General features: G+C 48.9%; 1 protein-coding gene and 1 non-coding gene across 10 annotated transcripts; both read right to left on the bottom strand.

The window, feature by feature from the left end:
* Positions 1-446: 446 nt before the first annotated feature.
* On the bottom strand, positions 447-19,361 carry Eif4g1 (eukaryotic translation initiation factor 4 gamma 1). Of its 9 annotated transcripts, none has more exons than XM_051191159.1 (34): positions 19,201-19,292; positions 18,418-18,474; positions 18,115-18,208; positions 17,761-17,847; positions 17,263-17,283; positions 16,552-16,728; positions 16,259-16,358; positions 14,541-14,653; positions 13,647-13,739; positions 13,375-13,441; positions 12,302-13,093; positions 11,706-11,794; positions 11,432-11,618; positions 11,191-11,324; positions 10,935-11,093; positions 10,601-10,789; positions 10,205-10,402; positions 9,648-9,794; positions 8,793-9,029; positions 8,548-8,652; positions 8,286-8,445; positions 7,944-8,044; positions 7,303-7,405; positions 6,967-7,069; positions 6,537-6,763; positions 6,287-6,405; positions 5,985-6,157; positions 5,603-5,728; positions 5,412-5,493; positions 3,915-4,013; positions 3,675-3,809; positions 3,510-3,591; positions 3,235-3,375; positions 447-1,084 (listed from the first exon to the last, which is right to left on the bottom strand). In XM_051191159.1, the coding sequence occupies exons 3-34, from the start codon at positions 18,172-18,174 to the stop codon at positions 900-902; spliced, it is 4,791 nt and encodes a 1,596-aa protein (XP_051047116.1). In that variant the 5' UTR covers positions 18,175-18,208; positions 18,418-18,474; positions 19,201-19,292; the 3' UTR covers positions 447-899. The 9 variants fall into 9 exon arrangements, with proteins under 9 accessions (XP_051047116.1, XP_051047118.1, XP_051047121.1 ...); XM_051191161.1 differs by having other exon boundaries at positions 10,601-10,786; XM_051191164.1 differs by having other exon boundaries at positions 16,259-16,328.
* LOC127227295 (small nucleolar RNA SNORD66) lies at positions 8,145-8,219 on the bottom strand. Its single transcript, XR_007834980.1, has one exon. It is a non-coding gene; the product is annotated as a small nucleolar RNA SNORD66 (small nucleolar RNA).
* Positions 19,362-20,371: the final 1,010 nt, after the last annotated feature.

The raw sequence follows: 20,371 nt of genomic DNA, 5'->3' as shown, positions 1-20,371 counted from the left end.
CCGCTCCCGGGAGAGGGGAACAGGGTTGGTGACGTAAGCCCGGGGCTGTGCCCATCCAGAACAGGCGGGGCAAGCCTACGTCACAGGCACTACCAGTCTAGGTCTTGAAACAGCCTGTATCTTCAGTCCACTGCGGTGCCACACTTAAGGGAGAAGGCGCTAGGCCATGGGGGTCACAGGATGCCCCCTTATAGCTCCTATAGCTTCAAAACCAGGGTGTGGATCAATCTGGTAGGTGCAACAAATGCCAAGTACTCTATAGCACTTATCTCCAATGTCAAACCAGAAAGCCCTACCCTCCAGAAAAATCAATTCCCTGGGTCCGTTCTCCCCCATCACTGACTGGGAGAGGCAGGTTATCACTGATACAATGCCAAGTCTGGAGAGGAAGAAGTCCACCTACCCATACTACTCCGTTGGAGCAGATCAGTAAAGAGACAATGAACTTAATTGAATTCATGTTTAATAATTACAGGCACCGTGCCCCCCCCTTTCCCCTGCCCAGGCAGCAGCAGGGGTTGGTGCAGGGGCTGGGGCATATGCCCCCAGCAGCGAGGACGGCAGTCCCAAGAGTGATTTCAGAAAATAAAAAAGGACCCTAGAGGCAGGCGGTAGTGCGCCCCCCACCCCCCGCAAAGACACACCAAATTTCAAGACTTTATATATATCTCTGTGCCCCGGGGGGAGGAGAGGGACACTTGGCAGCATCCTGGAGGGGGGGGCCCAGGCAGCCCCAAGCCATCCTGCCTCATCAGCCACTTTATTAGCTCAGACACATCCCACTACAGGCACCCACTGCCGCTGCCGCCACTGCCACCGCCGCCCCCCTGCAGTCCAGGCAGCTGGCTGGCTAGGCCATCCACGTGTCCATGGCTCCAAGTCCCCGGCCCCACCCGCCATCAGTTGTGGTCAGACTCTTCCTCCTCAGCCTCTCGAAGCCAATTGAAGAAGGCTGTGACAGATTTTAGGGCCACACCCTTGCCCTGCTGCTCAGCAGGGTCCTTGCTGCTTTCCCAGCTGTAGAAAGCATCTTCCTTCACCACGTCCTCATCATACAGAGCATCAAAGAACATCCGAAGCAGGTCTGCAAGCCACAAGGACATCAATTAGGTGACCAGTCTGTACCCAGAGGTCCCTCCCAAAGACACTGTAAAACTATACCCTGCCCTACCATCCTGGTATTCAGAGTGACCAGGCCTCTGACAGAATGCTAATATCACAACACAGAGACTACCAGCCTAAGAATTTGTTATTTGGACATTAGCAATCCTCATAAAATAACCGCAAATATTTAGGAAGCTAAGGCAGAAAGATAAGGATCAAAAGTTTAGGGCCAGTTCTGGTTATTTAGCAAAACTATCTGAAAAGGGGGGAAGAAATGAGGCCAGGTTTGGTGCATGTCTTTAATCCCAGCACTCAGCAGGCATAAGTGAGCAGCCTGGTCTGCACAGTAGTTCTACACAGTGAGATTATGTCTCAGAGAGGTAAGGGGAAGGGGGGAAGAATAACATCACATGTAGAGTCAAATTAGAGATGAAATGAACAATGTTAGGCATGGTGGTTCACAACTGTCATCTTGGGAGTATAGAGGCAAGAGGTTCAGATGGTAAGACAAGTGCTTAAACAGTTAAGACTGCATCTAGGAAAACAATTGGAGACCAGACATCTCAATGGAGACAACAGGCACAGATCCTGACAAACACTTGAACCCTCTGTGGCTTCTAAGTTCTACACTCTTTGCCAGAGTTCCTCAGGCATTGCCTCTGACCCGTCTCTAGTCAACAGAACACTGTCTATCCCATTCTGTACAAACTACAGCAAGTGAATGATGCACAAGGGACTCAAGCCCAGTTTCATGGTGAAGTCAGTAATAGCTCACCAACTATGTGAAGTTCAGGCCAAGACATCCCTCTGGGCATTCCACCTGTGGGTACAGCTAATCCTTCCCTTATGCCACATGTGTGCTTGAAAACCCATGCACATTCTGAAGACCCTATATAACTGCTTATCTACCTTGCCCCACATATTTAACCCCATTCTTCTCCAATTGAAACTATAGCCATCTTTCAACTACCCTACAGCTAAACAAAATTTTTACACAATTTCTTCCTTTCTCAGTCAACTATGTCCTTTTCACTTCAGAACTGGACCCCTAACTCTACCAAATACTCAATTTTGCTAAGATCTCAATGTTTTAATGAAGTCTTCAATTTTTAGCTAGGCTCCTATCAACCAGCATTTTCAATCACTTTTTCCCAAATTCTTTCTTTTGTTCAGAGCCCTGCACTATCCAAGGGTGTCTCCACTTCTCCAGTATCTATCCCTCCTGAGGTGATCCCATTACCCTGTTGTGAAAACATGTTGGAGAAAGTGAGAGTTCTAGCAGGTCCTTTTGAAGCAAGAAGCCCCAGTCTCCCCTATGCAAGTAAATAGCTAATATTTTAAAGGAACTTATGCGTCAAGTGCTGTTTTGATGTCTGTCTTGAACTCAAGAGACCTATGTTCTCCAAAGTGTCACCATGACCAGCTGGGGGTAGAGTGGGGATTTGATGAAACAAGGAGGCCTAATCAGTGTAGGTGGGCTTCTGGTTCGAGGACGGTAGGGCACCCTTCTCAGCTCGAATTCTTTGCTTACAAAGTCCTGCCCCCACCCCCGTGGCTAAAGCACTCTTCATTTCCATAGCTCTTTTCATGTCTTCATTCCAAATCAGTACTTGCTCCATCTGTCAGTCAACTAATTCCTCCCTACCATCTCTCAGACTAATCTCCCAACACTCTCACAGCTGACTCCAGGCCAGCACACAACTGTGTTCTGCTTCCTTACTATGGTTATCTAACACCTGAACATACCCTTGTGTTCAATTTGTAACCCTCAGTCTTACAGTGTAGAAAGAGGAGATAAACCCACAATGGCTATGAGATAAGGCAAGGTAAGCCAAGCAATTTAGCCTTGTGCCAGACACAGTGGGCACATGATGTCTGAAAGATACTACTGTTTATCACTTTTTGTTGCTGTCACCTACTGGCCAAGCACAAAGGCTGCAGGTTAACAACACTCAAGGCTAACTCATTCTTTGTAGGAAAGGAAACATGCACTGGGTAGGATAAGGTATCAATCAAACCATCAGGGCATTTTGTTCTTTACCCACCTTTCTTGGGTTGAGTACTTTTCATGACCACCCTCTTCTATCTGACATCCCTCTGTCCCACCCACCCCTGCAGCCTGGCTCTTACTGGCAGGCTGCTCTAAGGTCACTACAAGGGCTTGGAGAGCGTAGAGTGCTTGTAGCTCCTTCTGTTCATCACACAAGTATTTCTGTAGCAGTCTCGCTCGCAATTTCAACACTGCAACATCCACTCGGAGAGGAGTCTCAACTACATTGAAAAAGACAAGGATAAATGGAAAAATACACACTGTACTTGGCTTAGCCCCAGAATGCCAAAGCCCCCCTCTCCCTCCATTTGTCTGTCTGGCCCACCCTTGCCCCACCATCTCCCTGGCTCCTTACAGATAATTGCAGAATAACAAACAGTTGTCATGAGGGCTCGGACTAATGTATTGGATGCTATCTGCTGCTCATTCAGGTTAGCCTGTGCAGAAAAACAAAGGCTTGTAAGTTCTAAATTATGCTTCTTAATCATCCACTCCTGTTACCTCCCAAATTGAAACACACCTCTATCCAGTCAAACACCCGCTGGTTACTGCTGTCTTCCTTCAACAACTTCTCTAGCTGCCTCCGCAGCTCCTCAAAGGCAAGGGCCCTCTGGCCAGGAGCCTCAGACTCTTCTCCCAAGGTATACTCTACTTTCTGTAAGCAAATGACCAACAGCCAAGGTTAGGACTGGTGTAAAAGATTAGGAAAGATGAGATGAGCTAGCCCCAAATAGAGAATAACTAAACTCCATTCTCAAACCTGTTCAGCCACAAATGTGCTAACATCTTGGCCTTCTGCTAGAAACTCCCTCCAGCTCAGCCCAGCCTCTCGCCACAGCATTCCCACCTTTTTGGGACCCTGGAAAACAAAAGACCAATTCAGCATCTCAATATTTACCTCTACCTATCTATGGCCTCTAGCTCTCAGGACTCAATAGTTCAACAGTCATCTAAGTATACCACATAGATACCAAACAGGTACCACCCTTCCATGACTAAACCAACAAACATCCCAAGCAATAGGAGCTCACCCACCACCACAGTGGTGAGACATTAGGAGAGGGAAAAGCCTGTAGGGGGAAAAAAATCAATTAGCATTTGTAAGATTCAAGAAATCACTAGGTCTCAAAAAGGTAAACAACCAAATCTATACACCTCACACTAATATATTCCTACTGTATATGTAGTATATATATTTCACCTAATTTTTTTCCAAGCAGCTTTGTTGAGTTTGCTTTGTTTTTTTAATATTTATTATTGTTTGTCAGACCTGGCTTAGCAGTTAAGAACACGTGTGTGGGTCCCAGCACCCACACGATCGTTTCACAACTACTCATATGGCCAGTTTTAGGGATCTGACATACTCTTCTGAACTCTGCAGGCACATGGCATACACATGATCATGCATACACACACATACACAAAATAAAAAGAAATCTAAATCAAATCTCTTAAATGTATTGTTTTCCTCTTAATCATTGAGCTTTTTTTATTAACCCAAGTAAATGAATGTTTGCTTTAAAAAAAAAAAAATTGCCAGGCTGTGGCATACCAAGACATAGATCTTGATTCTCACACACAAAAGGAGCAGATATGCCTATTGGTTTAAGTTCAGAAAAATCCTAACAGCAGTAACACCCCACACCCTCACCAAAAAAAAAAAAAAAAAAAAAAAAAAAAATCCCTTGAGTCCCCTTCAATCTTGTTTTATCTCTCCAAGTTCTAGATACCCAAACTCTTGAAACCACATGTCCTGACTTCTTATACCATGGTCACTACTCTTGACTTGCTTGTTTCGAGGCTTTACAGTCTAGTCACTTCATTAACTTAAATTAGCTCCCTTGCTCTTCAAAGGTCCTCTACTGTAAAGGCTGTCAAATATTTCACAACTCCACAGCACTGAGACACCGTTTTCCTAAAGTTACTGAAGCTGCCACCTCTTGCTTTTTCCATACCAAGATGGAGTTCATACCGTTTAACTGTTGTTCATGCTGTGTGTGCACATGGGTATGTAATATTCAGTGAATGTTCAAATAAACATTGATCGAATGAATAATGAATTAACCACAGATCTACGGTCTTTCTTTGCCAATCTTCCTTCTGCCCAGGCAAAATCCATGACAGAAACTGCCTACTTAAACTTCTTCTCAAGTACCAAAGGCTATCAAAGAGCCAAGAAGTTCCATGGCAACCAGAGGCATCGCAAATCATGTTAAGTCCCTGAATACAACATCACCCTCTGAAAGGCCAAACTTACCATGCTCTTGCATAAGAGACCCAGGATCTCCAGCAACAAAGAAGTAGCTTTGCCCATGGGTCTCAGAGGCTTCGTAATTTCCCTGTAAGAGAAATCATCAATCTTGATGACCCCATAGCCCTCTTCAAAGGTATTCAACTTGTCTCACTCCATTATCTCTCTTGCATCTGCAAAGGGAGGGGGGAGGTTACCTGAAGAGCTCTCCCATGGGTACCCCATCTTCCTGGAGAATGGGTGTTATTAGTTCTGCCAGGTAAAGCCATACATGAGGGATGTCAATTTCCATGTCCTCAGCTAATTCTAGTGTTTCATACAGCCTGAAAAGGGAAGGAGAAGTCAGGGTATTTGGGAATATGAGCTAGATTACCCTGCCTTCTGGGTAAATATAGCATGACTAAGAGTCAAACAACATTTTCCAGACACGAGACAATATAAAGCTAAAGTTACCTTCACCCCTCACATAGCTAACTGGAATGGTTAGCCTATACACTTAATGCAAAGCTCCAGTAATTCCAGAAAAGAGAAGGCATTGGTGAGCATGTGGACATGGAAGACCCGCAGAAATCATCATACCCTTGGTAGTACTGGGCAGTAGAGAGGTGCCCCGCGCAGAGCAGCTGGTGCAGCAGCCGTCCCATATGTTCACGAGCAATGGTGCTGCGTTCCAGCGTGGACTCAATGCCATGCCGCACAAAGATGAAGAGCAAGGAGGGTGAAGCCAGCTCCTGGACACACTGTACTGCCTCCTGGGGAGGGCAAAGCATACAAGAGAAAAAACCATCATTGCCTGGCCCATAACCATACCAACTATGCCAATCAGCATGGCTCCCCTCCCTACCCCTACCAGCAATCACTGATCCCTTCCCAGTGCCAACCTTCATGTCATTGAGATGGAGATATTCCTCAATGATGGCCTTAGATTTCTTCTCCACCTCATCCTCAGAGAGTGCAGCTTTTGGAGGGCTCACTGGAGGTAGAGTGGCTTCCCGCTTCACTACAGGAGAACTTTTCAGTTATTCATCTTACAGAGTCTAGAGCTCTCAAAGATAGTTGGAGAGCACTCAGTCCCACACCAGCCAGTAGCCTTCGCCCCCATCCCTTTGCCAGCCTTCCCTTCTTTCTCACCAGGATCCCGACCACGATCTTGTGTGAGGCTGGCTGCCTTGCGCAGTCCCTCGGGCTGGGAAGGCCGCTCTCTACTCCGCTCCTCCACTTCCTTGCTAAAACTTCTCTTGGTGGCTGGTGTTCTGGCACGATCAAGTCGGTCCCCACGGTCACCTCCCCGCTCACTCCGCTCTAGTCGGTCTCCCCGGTCCCCAGCTTTCTCACCTCGTTCCCGGCTTAAGCTACTCCTAAAAGAGATACATTGTTTCTCACCTGTACTGGCTCAGGCACTTTCATGTGACTATCCAACATGCAGGGCAGCTGCTGGGTCTCATTCTTGGCATCAAGGACATGTCCAAGCAATACAGGTATGAGAAATTTCTATGCTTTGACAATCAAAACCCAACCACAGTATCCTATGAGAACAACCACCCCATGCCCTACAACTCACCTCTGAACGACACGCCTGTTATCTGTGTTCTCTGTGGGTAGTGCTTGTTGAAGAGCAGAAAAGCGATTCAAGGTACTAGTAGCTGGACGAGTAGCTTCTGATGCTAAGGAGACATAAAAGGGCATTAACCCACTTTCACCTTCCAAGAGTTGGGTTACAAGAGTGCACCACTGTGCCTCATTCACTCTTGGTCGCAGTATTGAATTAAGTAGCTCACTCCCTGGCATCATATATATGCCTCCTGTATTCATCCCCTAATTACTTATTCTGAGTTTCCAGTGGAGGAAAGGGAAGTGAGAATAGCAACTACCCAGTTTCCCATAGTGGCCTCCATACCTGTGTCTGAGGGCTTGGCTCCCGAGCCCCCACTGCTGCCCTTGCCCCAACTCAGTCGCCCTCCCGGTGCAAAGAGCTGGTTGTTGGAATCAATGGAACCAGGCTGCAGAAGGAATGAAAATAAGACTCACACTTCTGACCTAGCTTAAGCCCTTAGCCAACACCACTACACACACCCATGAAGGGCTGGGGGGGAGGGTGAAGTAAACTTTTACTATATAGTTGGACAGTAAATATTTTAGGGCTTTACAACCCACAGCCTATGCCTATTACTCATTCTGTCAATACCATGTGAAAATAGTATAATACATAAAGGAATAACTTGGTATATCCCAGAGTAGTTATTCATACAGTGGAATTCAAATTCTACATACTGAGTATACCATAAAGTATCAATCACCCTTTTATCTTTTTTTTCCCCAATCACTTAAAGTGTAAAAACTGTTCTTCGTTTTGGTATTCTTAATTTACTACGACCAGTGTGAACAAAGCCTGTAGCTGGAGCCCTCTTTATCTACCTAGTCTCCAGCAATCTAAATAGTCTAAGAAGAAACATTCAGCTATCACCATCCTATATGTGGGGACTAATGTATGGTTCATCCCTTTTCACCCTCCACCTCACTTTCAGAATACAACCCTACCTTGGTGATCTTGGTGAGCCGTGAGGTGTCAATGGGGCGGCTGCCTTTGCTAATTGGGACTGTATTCCAACCACCATCATCCACAAGTGGAAGGCCACGGCCTGAGACCCAAAAAAAAAAAAAAAAAAAGAGGGGGGAGGAGGGGGCATGTTAGAATGACAGATCCTGACAACCCCCTTCTTGGGCCACCCTCAGCCTCTCTTCCTCAGATCCTCAATCCCATCATGTGGTCTCAGTGGCCCAGACACGTGGCACTAACAGAAGTCATCAGTGGAAAGCAAGATACCCTCATACCCTCCAGGAGCTTCACTGTCTCCTCCTTAGTCCTAGCCTCAAACTCACTGATGGGCGGGCCTGGAGGGCCACCCCGACGCTTGTCGCTGCCCTTGGCCATGAGCTGCTGCACTTTGATATGTTCTCGGTGCTCTTCCATCTCAGCCTCCTTGTGGATCTGATCGATAGTCTTGGGACCCTGATCTCCTCGGCGAGGCACCCAATTGCTCTTTGGGAATAGAACAAAAAACAGCAGTTACTTGGGGGTTGGAAGGGATCAGACAAGGCAGTGTCGGGAACTGGAGCAGCAGATGAAGTGGGGAAGACACACCTGCCGCAGATCTAGTACATCCTGCAACATAAAACGAATTCGAGACGAGGTCTTCTTTTCTTTAATGATTTTTTCCATTTGGTTGAAATACTGATCCATTCGAGGCTAGGAAGCAAAGGATCAAGTCAATCACCTTGTACCACACTCTGACATTGGCTAAGTAGCCCAGACCCCCTAGGCTATATGTTGTCAGCAAGCAGGAGGTCCGTTCGCTTCACCCACTCCCCACACCCCAGGACCTCTACCTTGGCTTTTGCGAAGTCCAGGTCTTTGCCAATAGTGGTGAGGAGGCGACAGAGGCATTCCAGAGACTCTTCATCATGGTTCTTAAGTAGTTTGACCACACAGTCATGCATTATTGCTTCTGTTAACATCTTCAGCTTGAATAACTCTCCAATGAACTTAATATTTCCTAAAGAGCGTCGACGAGCGATGTCCCGGGCCTCTTCTAGCTCTTCTTTCAGGCGTCCCCGTTCTTCTGCCTATCAGTCATAGGACAAAGATTGTTTCAGAAAGATAACCAGTGGGCTAGAGACATGTGACTGGCTGCTCTTGCAGAAAACCTGGCTGCATTCAGTTCCCAGCACAGCACCCACATGGCAGCTCACAACTATCTGTAACTCCAGTTCCAAGGAATCTAGTGCTGCCTTCTGGCCTCCTCTGGTACCAGAATGCATGCACGCGCGCGCACACACACACACACATCACACCACGCCAGGCAGTGGTGGAGCACACCTTTAATCCTAGCACACACACACAAGAGGCAGAGGCAAGTGGCTCTCTGTGAGTTAGAGTCCAGCCTGGTCTACTGGTCTACAGATCCAGTTTCAGGACAGCCAGGGCTGTTACACAGAGGAAACCCTGCCTTAAAAAAAAAAAAAAAAAAAAAAAAAAAGCTAAGAACAAAATAAAACAGTTACTTGGCTAAAGCCCCCTTTTCTCTTTTATCTAGATGGCAAGCCTAGCATTAAACGCTCATGTCCTAAGGTTTAGAGAGCCCTCAAGATCCTTAATACTATCCCCAGGCCTCTAAAGTCAAGCTCTAACTTTGTAGGATAGGATGGTGAGCATAGAGTAGAATTGGCAATACACTTTCTCACCGTAGCAGCTTCATCCATCTCTTTCTGCTTTTTTTCAAAAACTTCATCGTCATCTTTGTCTTTCTCAAATTCCTTCTGGCATCGATTTAACAACAGTTTTCGAAAATTTACAGTCACTGTTGGCTTTTCTGTAGTGGGCACTTTCAGCTGTTGGCCAAAGAGAATAAATATCACACAAAAATCAGTACAGGTCTTTCAAGTCTCCTTGACCCAGAAGTCTATACTGTACCACACTTAGCTGCTACAAAGGGCAAAGGGGAACCAAGGAAAGATGGATTCCAGTATCCCCAGGAAGATGTAGGAAGGTAGACAGTAAGGTTTACACAACTGGGTTAGCAAACAGCTCAGTGGGCAAAGAAGCCTGCCATGCAAGCTTGGCGACTTTGAGTTTAATCTACAGAATTCACATACAGGTAGGAGATCCACAATGTTATCCCCACTGCCAAACATGCACTGTAGCAAACATACATCTATGTACACCCAGGCACATAAAATGTTAATAAAAGCATAAAAAAAAAAAAAAAAAAAAAAAAAAAAGACAAACAGTGGAAACTAACCGCCATGAGGCAGCGGCACATGTTGGCATAAGCCACAGAGAAATTGGGTTCTGAAATGGCTTTCTCAAAGATGAGGTCAATAACTCCTTTGAGGCGTTCCTCGGTGTCAATGGCCAGCTGTGTCACCTGCTTCATCAGCTGCTGGAACATCTGGGGTGTCAGCTTATTCAGAATAGAGCGAACCCTGCGGAACAGGTCCTGTGGGGAAAAAGGTAGAATAGACATAGGATCTAGTTTAGTACTCAAGATAAACACAGGCTGCTAAGTAAGACAGGACAAAATGGTTTAAGGACTGAGCCCAGACATTAGGAATAAATACGGTAGACACAGAATAAAGTGCTCAGAAGGCACATCTTGAGGAGCAAGAATGGAGCAAAAGGCAGGATGTGTCAGTACCTGGGTTTTGCTTCCATCAGCATCTTCTTCCCCTCGATCCTTATCAGCAGCTGTCCGTTTGCTGCTGGGTTTCCAAGCCTTCTCGGCTTTGTTCAGTTTTATGTCCTCAGTCATTATCACTGAGGAGATGATCTTGCGTGTTTCCTTTCGTGGGCCCTGCTGAGAGCGCCTGGGTCCTAGGCCAGCCTGCTAGACAAGGGATGAGGACAAATGAAGACAGAGAACAAGTACAGTATGTGACCCGTTAACACACAGCCTCAAGAGACTTTTCTCACAGGATGAGACACACAAGATCCTACTGTTACCCATCTGCCCCTCAGCCAGCCCCACTCACCGGCCCTCGGGGCAGCTCCCCACCTGGCCCACCCCTTGGGGGCCCACGGCTGTTGAGGGTTGGTCGACCAAGGTTGGCAAAGGATGGAGTGAAATCTGGGCCAGAGTTTATGCCAGGAAGCCTGGAGGGATCCAGCGGCCGAAGTGGTGTTTTATTGGCCTGCAGAGAAGATGTGTGTCACAGAAAGGGGTTACAGACTTCTCTTTGGGGGTTTCAGGCACTTCCAGGTCAAACCAACTTTCCTCACAACACCAACCTTGTCCAGGACCACATCGGTTATATGGGGCAATCCTTCTGGTTTCTGCATACTGGCAAAGATAAACTGAAAACCCAGCAGGAACTCTCGGTCATAGCGCTTCTTCTCCTCAAGGTTCAGTGGCTTCCACTGATCTGCATGACAGGGTCAAGTCACACGCCTATGTCCTTCTATAGGGATAGCCATTTCTCACATAAACAGACAAGTATTGTTCAACCATTTAACTCTTCCTTAAACACACCTGACTTATACTCGTACTTCTGTTCCCCAGGCTGGATGTTCTCAGCATTGTGAATTTTGTCTTCCTTTGAGTCCCAGGTTTCATCTGCTTCCTCAGGCTGTTGGGGCACAGTGCTGCCCTCTGATTCTGAGTTTGGGGTGCTGCCTGTGGGAGGCTGGTTCTCTACCTCTGGTACTGCTGGGTCCACCTTCAATCACAGATAACACCCATTCAGTTGCATGGCCACTGCCCCCAAACCGGCCATCTTCCCTTCAACCAATTCTTGCTCCCTTACCTCCTTGAAGGCATCCAGAAGATCACCTACAGCCTCCTTCTTATTTAGCTCTTTAATTTTCCGCCTCCTCTTTGGCACAGATACTGCCACTAAAAGGAGGAGAAAGAGGAGGACCAATGTGTGTGTGAATGATTTAATAAGTAACCCTAACACATGGAAGAAAAAACAAAATAACGGCAGCCACAGAATTCCCTCTATCCATCATTCCCACTCTAGGCTCTAAAATAGTTATTGCAAGCCAGGCATCATGGCACATTTCTATAAACTCAGAACTTGGGAGTCAGAGACATAAAGGTCAGGTAAGGATTAAGAGTTCAAGGCCAGCCCAGGCTAAGACCTTGTCTCAAAAAGCTTACTTCTTAGGGTCTATCACAGGTCCAAAAATGGGAGCTTGCATAAAAAGGTGGTACACGCCTTTAATTTCCAGCACTTGAGAAACAGAGGCAGGCAGAACTCTGAGTTTGAGGTCAGAGTTCCTGGACAGCCAAGCTACATATATATACCCCGACTCCAAAACAAAGCAGAAGAGGTTCCAAATGGGAGGTCAATGAAGAGAGCACCCCAGGGTGAACAACTATCATCTAGCTACACCTCACCTTGGGTGGCTGCTGCCACCTCTAAACTCTGAGACAACTGGGCTGGAGTGCTGTCAAGGGGGAGGTCTTCTGCGCCCTTCTCACTCTCAGCTTCCCCACCTTCTTCTTCCTCTATTTCTTCCTCCTGAGTAGAAGTCTCTGAAGGAGCCACAGGTGGAGTGGCACAGAGAATGGTGGCCAGTGCCACAGACGAAACTTCCCTGACCTGTTCCTCTGGCTCACTGACTGGGCTTAAGTCCACAGCTGGTGGCGAGGGGGCTCCATTGAGCAGTTCCTCAGGTTGGGCAGTTGGAGCGATGGGCACAGGTGATTCAGAAACACAAGCTGAAAGAGGAGGAGAAGCTGGCTCTATGCTTGACTCCACCTCTGATTCCAGATCCTCAGATGGGACCATGCCATTGGGCTCCTGAGTTTCCACCCTGTGAGGCGCCAGGGCCGTGGAACCATGGAGAGGACTGGAAGAGAACTCAGATTCTGGAATGGGTTTGCTGAGTGTCACTTCTACTTCCAGTATGGGTTCAGCAAGAGTGGGTTCTGGAGAGAGGCAATATGGCTCCCCAGTTTCACAAGAGATGGGAGTCGATTCTTCTACAGACATTTGTATCATCCCCGTTGTCATAGTGTCCCCAGGAATAGAGAGGACTCCAAGATTAGACTCAGACCCCGGCTCCAAAATTGGGGGTGGTGATGGGGTTGGAGAAGGCGAAGAAGGCTGAGATTCTGTGCCAGGGCTGTGCTCTGGGCCCGACAGTCCTGGCCGCCCCCCAATGGCTGCTCCCTGTGACCGGTCATCTGTACAAGAAGAATGAGAATTCATGGCAGCCAAGTCCTTCACTGCTGCTTTTCTTCTTCCTAGCCAAAGTTACTTCCAATTTAACACTCTCACACCACAACCCAATCTTCTCCCACTAAGGCTGTTTTTCCCTTCTCTTCCAAAACAGTCTACCTTCAGACCCACCACATGAAACCTACATTATTCTCCTCTGGTACTCTGTTCACATCACTCCACCTCCTTCAAGTTTAAATATTCATACTTCACCTCCCCATAAAAGCTATGCCACTGCCTTCCTCACCTGGCCGGATAATGACAGCAACCTGAGGCGACTCCCCATTAGGCTGAGGCTCCAGACTGCCTCCCGTCTGCAGGACACAAAGCAGCGTTATAAGTTTGCACTCAAGAGTTCCACGCCCTTCTTTACTAGAGTCATTTCTACTTTAGCTCTACCTAGAAATCCAGGAAAGCAGGGAAATAAACCCCTTACGTGAAGGAAAAGATCAAGTGGCTTGGGAATCCAGGGCAGAATAGCTGTCCAGACTAAGGTATCACTCAAAGAGTTGACAGTACCTGGGGAGGAGTGGGTGTGGAGGCAGTGCGGGCCCCAGACATGATCTCTTCTGTGATATCCTTCCCTCCTTGGTTTGGGTCTCGAATTCGGATCTGGGGAAAAAAAGCTACAGGATGAGCGGGAAGCAGAAGGAGCCCACCTCTCCACCCTGTCCCACTCCTAAGACTCTGGGCCAACCTCCCACCCCTACTGGGAAGCAGGTGGGTGGGTGCCAGAAACCCCATGAGTTCTACTGTCAACCCATCCGGCTGCTCTTGTAGTTGATGCCCTAGCCCCCACCCCTAAGACTCTTGACCTCACAGAGCAGCCCTGTACATCACAATGCCCCTCCCTCCCCTCTACCCACCAGCAATCCCTAAGTCAATGGCTGCACACCCTGGGGCTCAAGACCCCCATCTAACAACCAGCTAGCTCACTTGTGGCTGGTCGGCCTGATCTCTAGGGGTAGGGCCCAGATGCAGTGGGTGGAGCCAGGGTGACTCAGCGGCTTCCCCAGCCCTGGCACCCTATTCTGGGCATCATGCCCAGGGCTCGAGGACTGAGCAGAGGCGTAGGCCTCCAGAGCTTCCAGGACTAGGGGGTAAGGAGCACAAAACAAACCATTTCCAAAGCTAACTACCAGCCACCCCAAACCAATCACAGGTCTTACAAACCTACAGGAGCCTAAATCTTTTGGGAATGTCCTTGCTGTTCACTTTAGTCTTCCCATGAGTTCCTTCTACACTGCAATCACCTTACAAGGAACCTTTGTAGTAGTACTCCACAGACCCGATCACTGCTTAAACTCAGATGAAGGTGTATGATGTTCTGCACTCACAGGCACAACATCTCAGTGACACCAGACCATGATTTTCCCTTCCCAGGTTATCCCAGAGCCCCTTGCTGCTACTCACCGTTTTCCGCTCCCTCTTAGGAGCGATCTGGGGTGGCTGGTTCATCAGAACTGGGGCAGGAGCCACACTAGCAGGAAACTGCTGCACACCTTGGGCTGGATAATAGGCACCAGCTTGAAGGAAGAACAGAAAGGAAGATTCGGGACAGCATCAGGACCCAAACATATACTAACGAAGGTCTGCTTCAACGCCTCCCACTACAGAACCTCTCATCAATCATAGCCGGCCCCTTGCCCTGCCCTGCCCTGCCCGCCTCTTTAGGGAATTAGGTGTCTGTCAAAGCAGGGGAACCAGTTTGAACTGCATTTACAAGAATTCCTCACATAGACACACACACCTAGTAGGCAGGAACTCCTTCCTCTCTATGCTATAAGGTACCTGTTTTACCCCACAAGGCACTCTTATTTATGTATATGCTCACCCCAGCAACACACATTCACCCACTCTACTTGAGACACAATCAGCTCTTTGGCAAGGAATGAAAAGGGTTCCCCCATTCCACTCAACCTGACTCCAAGTTCCAATTCAGCCCTTTGCAAGGGGTAATGTAACAAAAAGTAACACTAGACCCAAAAAAAATTAAGAACTCCCTGAAGCATTGTTTCCAAAATGGGGTGCCCTTATAAATCCCTAGTTGCCTATGGTAATTATCTGTTTCAATCACACATATAAAACTGTAAATGAACACACTTAACATCTTCCCAATGGGAAATTTTAGATCCTGCTGCATGCAAGCTGCATGGTGGCACACTTGTAATTCCAACAATGGGGGGGGGGGTTACTTCAACTTTCAGACTAGCTTTTATATAGCAAGTTCCAGGCCAAGCCAGATCTACAAAATTAAGACCCTGTCTCAAAAACAAAACCATCGGCCATACAGATTATAAAGATAGCTAAGAAAACCACTCAAATCCATGTTATCTCCCATCTATGAAAGAAGCAGCACAGAAAAAGTCCACTAACTTTGTTTTTAAATCAGAGTCTATATTCAGTTTATTCTTACACGCCTGTGTGGGGTATGTATATGCCTACGGATACCCAAAGGGGCCAGAGACTTTGGCTCTTCCAGGTGTTCAAAGTTTTAGATAGTTGTCAGGTGACATATGGGTCCTGGTACAGAACTTGGGCCCTCTGCCAGAACCTCTAAGTCACGGAGCTCTGTATCTCCAACTCTTTAAATGATCAGTTTATTCATTCATTCAGCATATGCATGCCTGAGTGCCATGGCTTATGAGTAGAGATGAGAAGGCAACTTAGGATTCAGTTCTCTCCTTCAACCCACCCATGTCCCAGTGACCAAAGCCACCAGGCTGGAGGCAAATGCTTTTAACCACAGAGCCATCTTGAAGGCCCTGGTCCTGGTTTTATTTCAAAAAGGGACTTAATACATAGCTCTGGCTGTTCTAGAACAGACTATGTACAGCAGGCTGGCTTCAAACTTAGAGATCCACCTGCCTCCGCCTCCTGAGTGCTGGTGGGGATTATTAAAGGAGTATGCCACCACTCCTAGCTTGATCCTGTGTTTCTTAAGTGGAAAAGATTCCAATTCTCTTGGCAAAGGATCAAAGTTTCCCTTACCAACAGGAGTTAAATAGTAGGCGCATGTATTAATCCTATCATTTTAAAAACCAAAAGCATGCCTAGGAAGGTCTTAGAAAGCAAACCACTTAAGTGTTCCGTAGGACGTACTCTCACCACTGACTCTTTCCCCTGCTTACCGTAGGTCCCAAACTCGGTAGGGCTTGCACCCGGATAGAAGCCTGGGGCTCCTGGCTGCACAGGGTACTGCTGTGTTGGGACAACATACGTAGAACGCCCCTGATGGGGGTTGGAGAGAGGGAAAAGAAGGAGATGAAAGCTACGAATATCAGATTATGAAAAGTAGGGTAAGCCAAGCCCAGGCAATGACTAGAAGTCCCACCTCTATAAGAGAAATGGATCTAGAAGACCAGGTAGGAGAGGTGGAGGATTACAAGTACAAGATAGTCTGGCTTCCACCCCCCAGCCTCACCTGTCCAGGGATATAGTAGGCTCCTTGGGAGGCTGAATAGGAAATCTGGGAAGGGATCATCATTACTTGGGATCCAGCAGGGTAGACATGGGTGGCTGGGCCAGGACGGGCAGGGGCTGCACTCTGCACTCGGGAGGCTGCACTGCTCGGGGGCTGGGCCCGGCTAGGGTAGAAGTGCTATTAGGAAGGAGGAAAGCAGTTGGGGTCAAGAAGGACAGGGAGTGAACAGCAAAATCAGCACTCCACAATGTATATACAATCTCAGAGTACTGTAGGCTTCAGAGCATGGACACCAATCCTTCCACACAATGAACCAATGCTAAGTGGCCTCTTGTACTAACACTTGCCTCCAAACTTAGATGAATACTTTGTATCCTGTACTCCCTCACTGCCACTCATACTCTGTCACCTCTAGACCATCCCCCCCCAGAGTCTTCCTAATACCAAGATGCATCATGCTTAGTAAGGCCCTTGAGGGCAACATACTCCCCAGCATGCACTTCAAGTACTGATTAACTGCTACATGCAACAATCTTCCGGTTCTGGGACACTTGCTCTTCAACAGTTACTCTAACATGCAGTATTTGGACTCAAACTGAAGACCTAAAGAGAAAACAAGGCCCCACCCTGAATATCCCATCTGTGTCTAGCTATGGACTAGGGTGGACAGGGTGGCACCCAGGTGGCTCAGGATTAGGAAAGGGGTATTACCTGCAGAGACCTGAATCCTCCCTGAGAGCACATGGGGACAGGAAAGACGACAATTATCCCCAAGGTGATGAAAGGGGTTTAGGGGGAGTGGAGTAGGTAGGGAAAGAATCCTTCCACTTAGGAAGAACTTGAGAACAGGGGGAAAAAAAAAAAAAATGAAAGCACAGCTGGAATGTTTATCTCATCATAGTTCAAAGAGAAAGTGAAGAGGAACGGGGTAATGGCAACCTCCTCATCTAATAGGAAAGAGCTGGCAGCAAGACCCACAGTACTGTCCCCAAATGTCAAAGGCATGAAGACCCAGGAATGTCACTCTCAGACTACAAACTTCACAAAGAGTGAGCCACCATAACTAACTAACAGCACAAAAGAGCACAGAGCAACTGTCAGGAAACTGGGGGCAAGTACACAGCCTCCATAGTTTCCATACCAGTCCCAAACCAACAGCAGATTTTCCCGGTTCCCACCCAGAGACCTACTCTATCCACAGCCCCTCACCTGGCGGGGCTGAGAAGGCGTGTTCATTTGTGTCGCTTGTGGCGTGCTAAACACCACCGGTGCAGTCTGCCCCGGGGGAAACGCTGGCTGAAGGGGAGAGACCAGAGTTCAGCAAGAGGGGAAGCCTGGGTGGGGCCGAAACCCAAGCTGGTGAAATAAGGGGAGCAGACCTGCAGCAAAGCCTCAGCAGTCCACATGTTCCCTCCCTGTGACAGCCCCAGGGACAGCCAGGGGCCCTATCTCAATTTGGCAGCAGGCAACTGCACTTTGCCCTGACAGATGGGGGTGGGAAAACTGAGAGCTAGTTGCATGACCTCCACCCCACCAGAGTCCTGATCATTTTGCCTTGATTACCTGTGGGAGTCCAGGGGACCTGGCGGGTGGGGGGCCTGTGGGCTGAGGAGCTTTGTTCATTTCATTTGGTGCCACATCAGGGTCCCCCCAGCACCTGTTGGAAAGAGCAGAGCTCGGAACGGGCAAATGACCCAAGCTTATGGCAAATGGGCTGGGGGAAAGGTATCAAGAGCTACGACAACGTGGATCACGGGAGATACCAAGGGAATGCAGAAACACAAGTGGTCCAGACTATGGATCCCACCAACACACTGCAACACCCCGACCCCACCCTTGCCTTGCTCAAACAGCCCCCTCACTCACCCCCTCGGTTAAGAATAAGTCCACAGTGCGGCCTACAGGTTCTGGGCATCCGAAGGCCTGGGGTTGGGAGGTGAGGGGTATCAACCTGGCTCCACGGGGCCCAAGACCAACCAGACCGGAAATTCCAGGTCTCGCTGGCACCAGGCTCCCGGATCACAAATGAAGTCGGCTGCTTCGGCCGTGGTGTCCCCACCCCCCACCCGGGGACACTGGGTTCCGAGACTGCCGCGGGGCACTCGCACGGGGCCGGAGAGGCCTGAGACCGCCCGGGAACATGAGCCAGGAAGGGCGCGAGCCTGGCCCTACCAGCAGGACTGGCAGCGACGGCCGCGGAGCCGGCTCGGGGCAGGCGAGGGTCGGCCGCCGGGCGGGGCTGGGGGCTCCTCCCTGCCCGCCGCCGCCTCCCTGCCCTGCGCAACGCGGCCAGTGCCAAAGAACAACGTGTCACTTCCCGGCGGCCGCCCGGGCCCCGCAGGGGGAGGGGGCGGCGGGTCTGCGCCGCGAAGCCTGCGCCGGGCCACGGCCCGGGCCCAGCATAAGTGGCTGTCGCGCCGCCGCCCCAGAGCCCTCCCCGCCGGGGCCGGCCGGGCCCTGCTCCCCACCCCCACCCGGGCCGGCCCGGCACACGTGGGCCGGGGATCGGCCTGGCGAGTAGGGCCTGGGCGCGGGCGCGGGGCCGGGGCGCCGGGGCGGCGGCGCACGGTGGCGGGCCCCGGCCCGGATGGCGGCGGATGCGGGGGGAGGGGTGGGGGGCCGGGTCGGGCCCGGACATGGCGGCTTTACCTTCAGTCTCCTTCAGTCCGCGCGGCCGAGCCCCACGCAGCCGCACAGACGTAGTCCACAACCATTTCCGGCTCCCCGCACAGATCCCGCTCGGCGGCCACCGCTTCTCCGCAGGCGCAGCCGGCGCCCCACGTGACCGGCGCAGAGGGCGGAGCCGCGTTGGCGCTGGGGAAGCACATGGGATTTGCTCCGCCCTATCACGTGATGCTCACTGCCCGCCCTCGTGTCCCCTCCCGAACTTTGGAACTCCCAGGCCGACCCCCTCTGAGGCTCTGGCGGTTCTTTAGTTCATTCATACTTTGCGTAAGCATTTATTGAGCGCGTGAATGCTAAGCGAAGTGCCGCTGGGGAGCTGAAAGTGCTGTATTTAAACGTAGTCCTGCCCTGGAAAATGGTACAATACAAATTATGTAGCCTCTGAAAAATGCTGTAGATTTGATCTGTGATAGGTCTATAACAAAGGAAATTGAATGCACCAAAAGAACTGATGCATTCTAACTGAAGGCGCAATTTTACATTCACTGTTTACAAAAAAACAAATTGCTGCTAGGGAAAGGCAAAAATCAATCACGAAAACTTTGGAATAATGAAACAAACAATCCCAAAAGTCGAGTGTACAGGTGCATGTCTGTGATCCCAAAATTCTTTAAGGCTAAGACAGGGAGATTGGCATATTGGTTAGAGCACTAGCTGCTCTTCAAGAGGATCTGTGTTCAGTTCCCATCACCCCTATGGCAGCTCACAATTGTCTGTAACTCCAATTCTATAACCTCATGATATCTTTTGGCCTCTTTAGCACCAGGTTTGCATGCAGTACAGACATACATGTAAGCAAAACATTTGTACAAATAAAATAACTATTTAAAAATAAAATTTTAAAAATAGGTACATTTGAAACCAGACTAGCTCAAGTTTGAGCTTTTAACCCTCTTGACTTTTTTGTTGTTTTGGTTTTGGCTGGATGTGGTGGTGGGTGCACGCCTTTAATCCCAGCACTTGGGTGGCAGAGGCAGGCAGATCTCTTTTGAGTTCAAGGCCAGCCTGGTCTACAGAATGAGTTCCAAGATAGCCGGATCTACACGAAAAGGAAAAAAAAAAAAAACTGAGTTGGGCCAGGTGGTGGTGGCCCAAGCCTTTAATCCTAGTCTGCTCCTCTCAAAACTCACATTAA

This window comes from Phodopus roborovskii, unplaced genomic scaffold (genome assembly GCF_943737965.1).
Source record: "Phodopus roborovskii unplaced genomic scaffold, PHOROB, whole genome shotgun sequence".
Taxonomy (NCBI): Eukaryota; Metazoa; Chordata; class Mammalia; order Rodentia; family Cricetidae; genus Phodopus; species Phodopus roborovskii.
This window is presented reverse-complemented; position numbering and strand designations above follow the sequence as displayed.

Excerpts from the sequence above, each read along its gene's own strand:
- Eif4g1 (XM_051191160.1), bottom strand. The coding sequence starts at position 18,174 with ATGAACAAAGCTCCTCAGCCCACAGGCCCCCCACCCGCCAGGTCCCCT. Across the intron at positions 9,795-10,204 it reads TGTGCCGCTGCCTCATGGCG|CTGAAAGTGCCCACTACAGA; the intron begins GTTAGTTTCCAC and ends TTTGGCCAACAG. Across the intron at positions 8,446-8,547 it reads ATGTACTAGATCTGCGGCAG|AGCAATTGGGTGCCTCGCCG; the intron begins GTGTGTCTTCCC and ends CTATTCCCAAAG.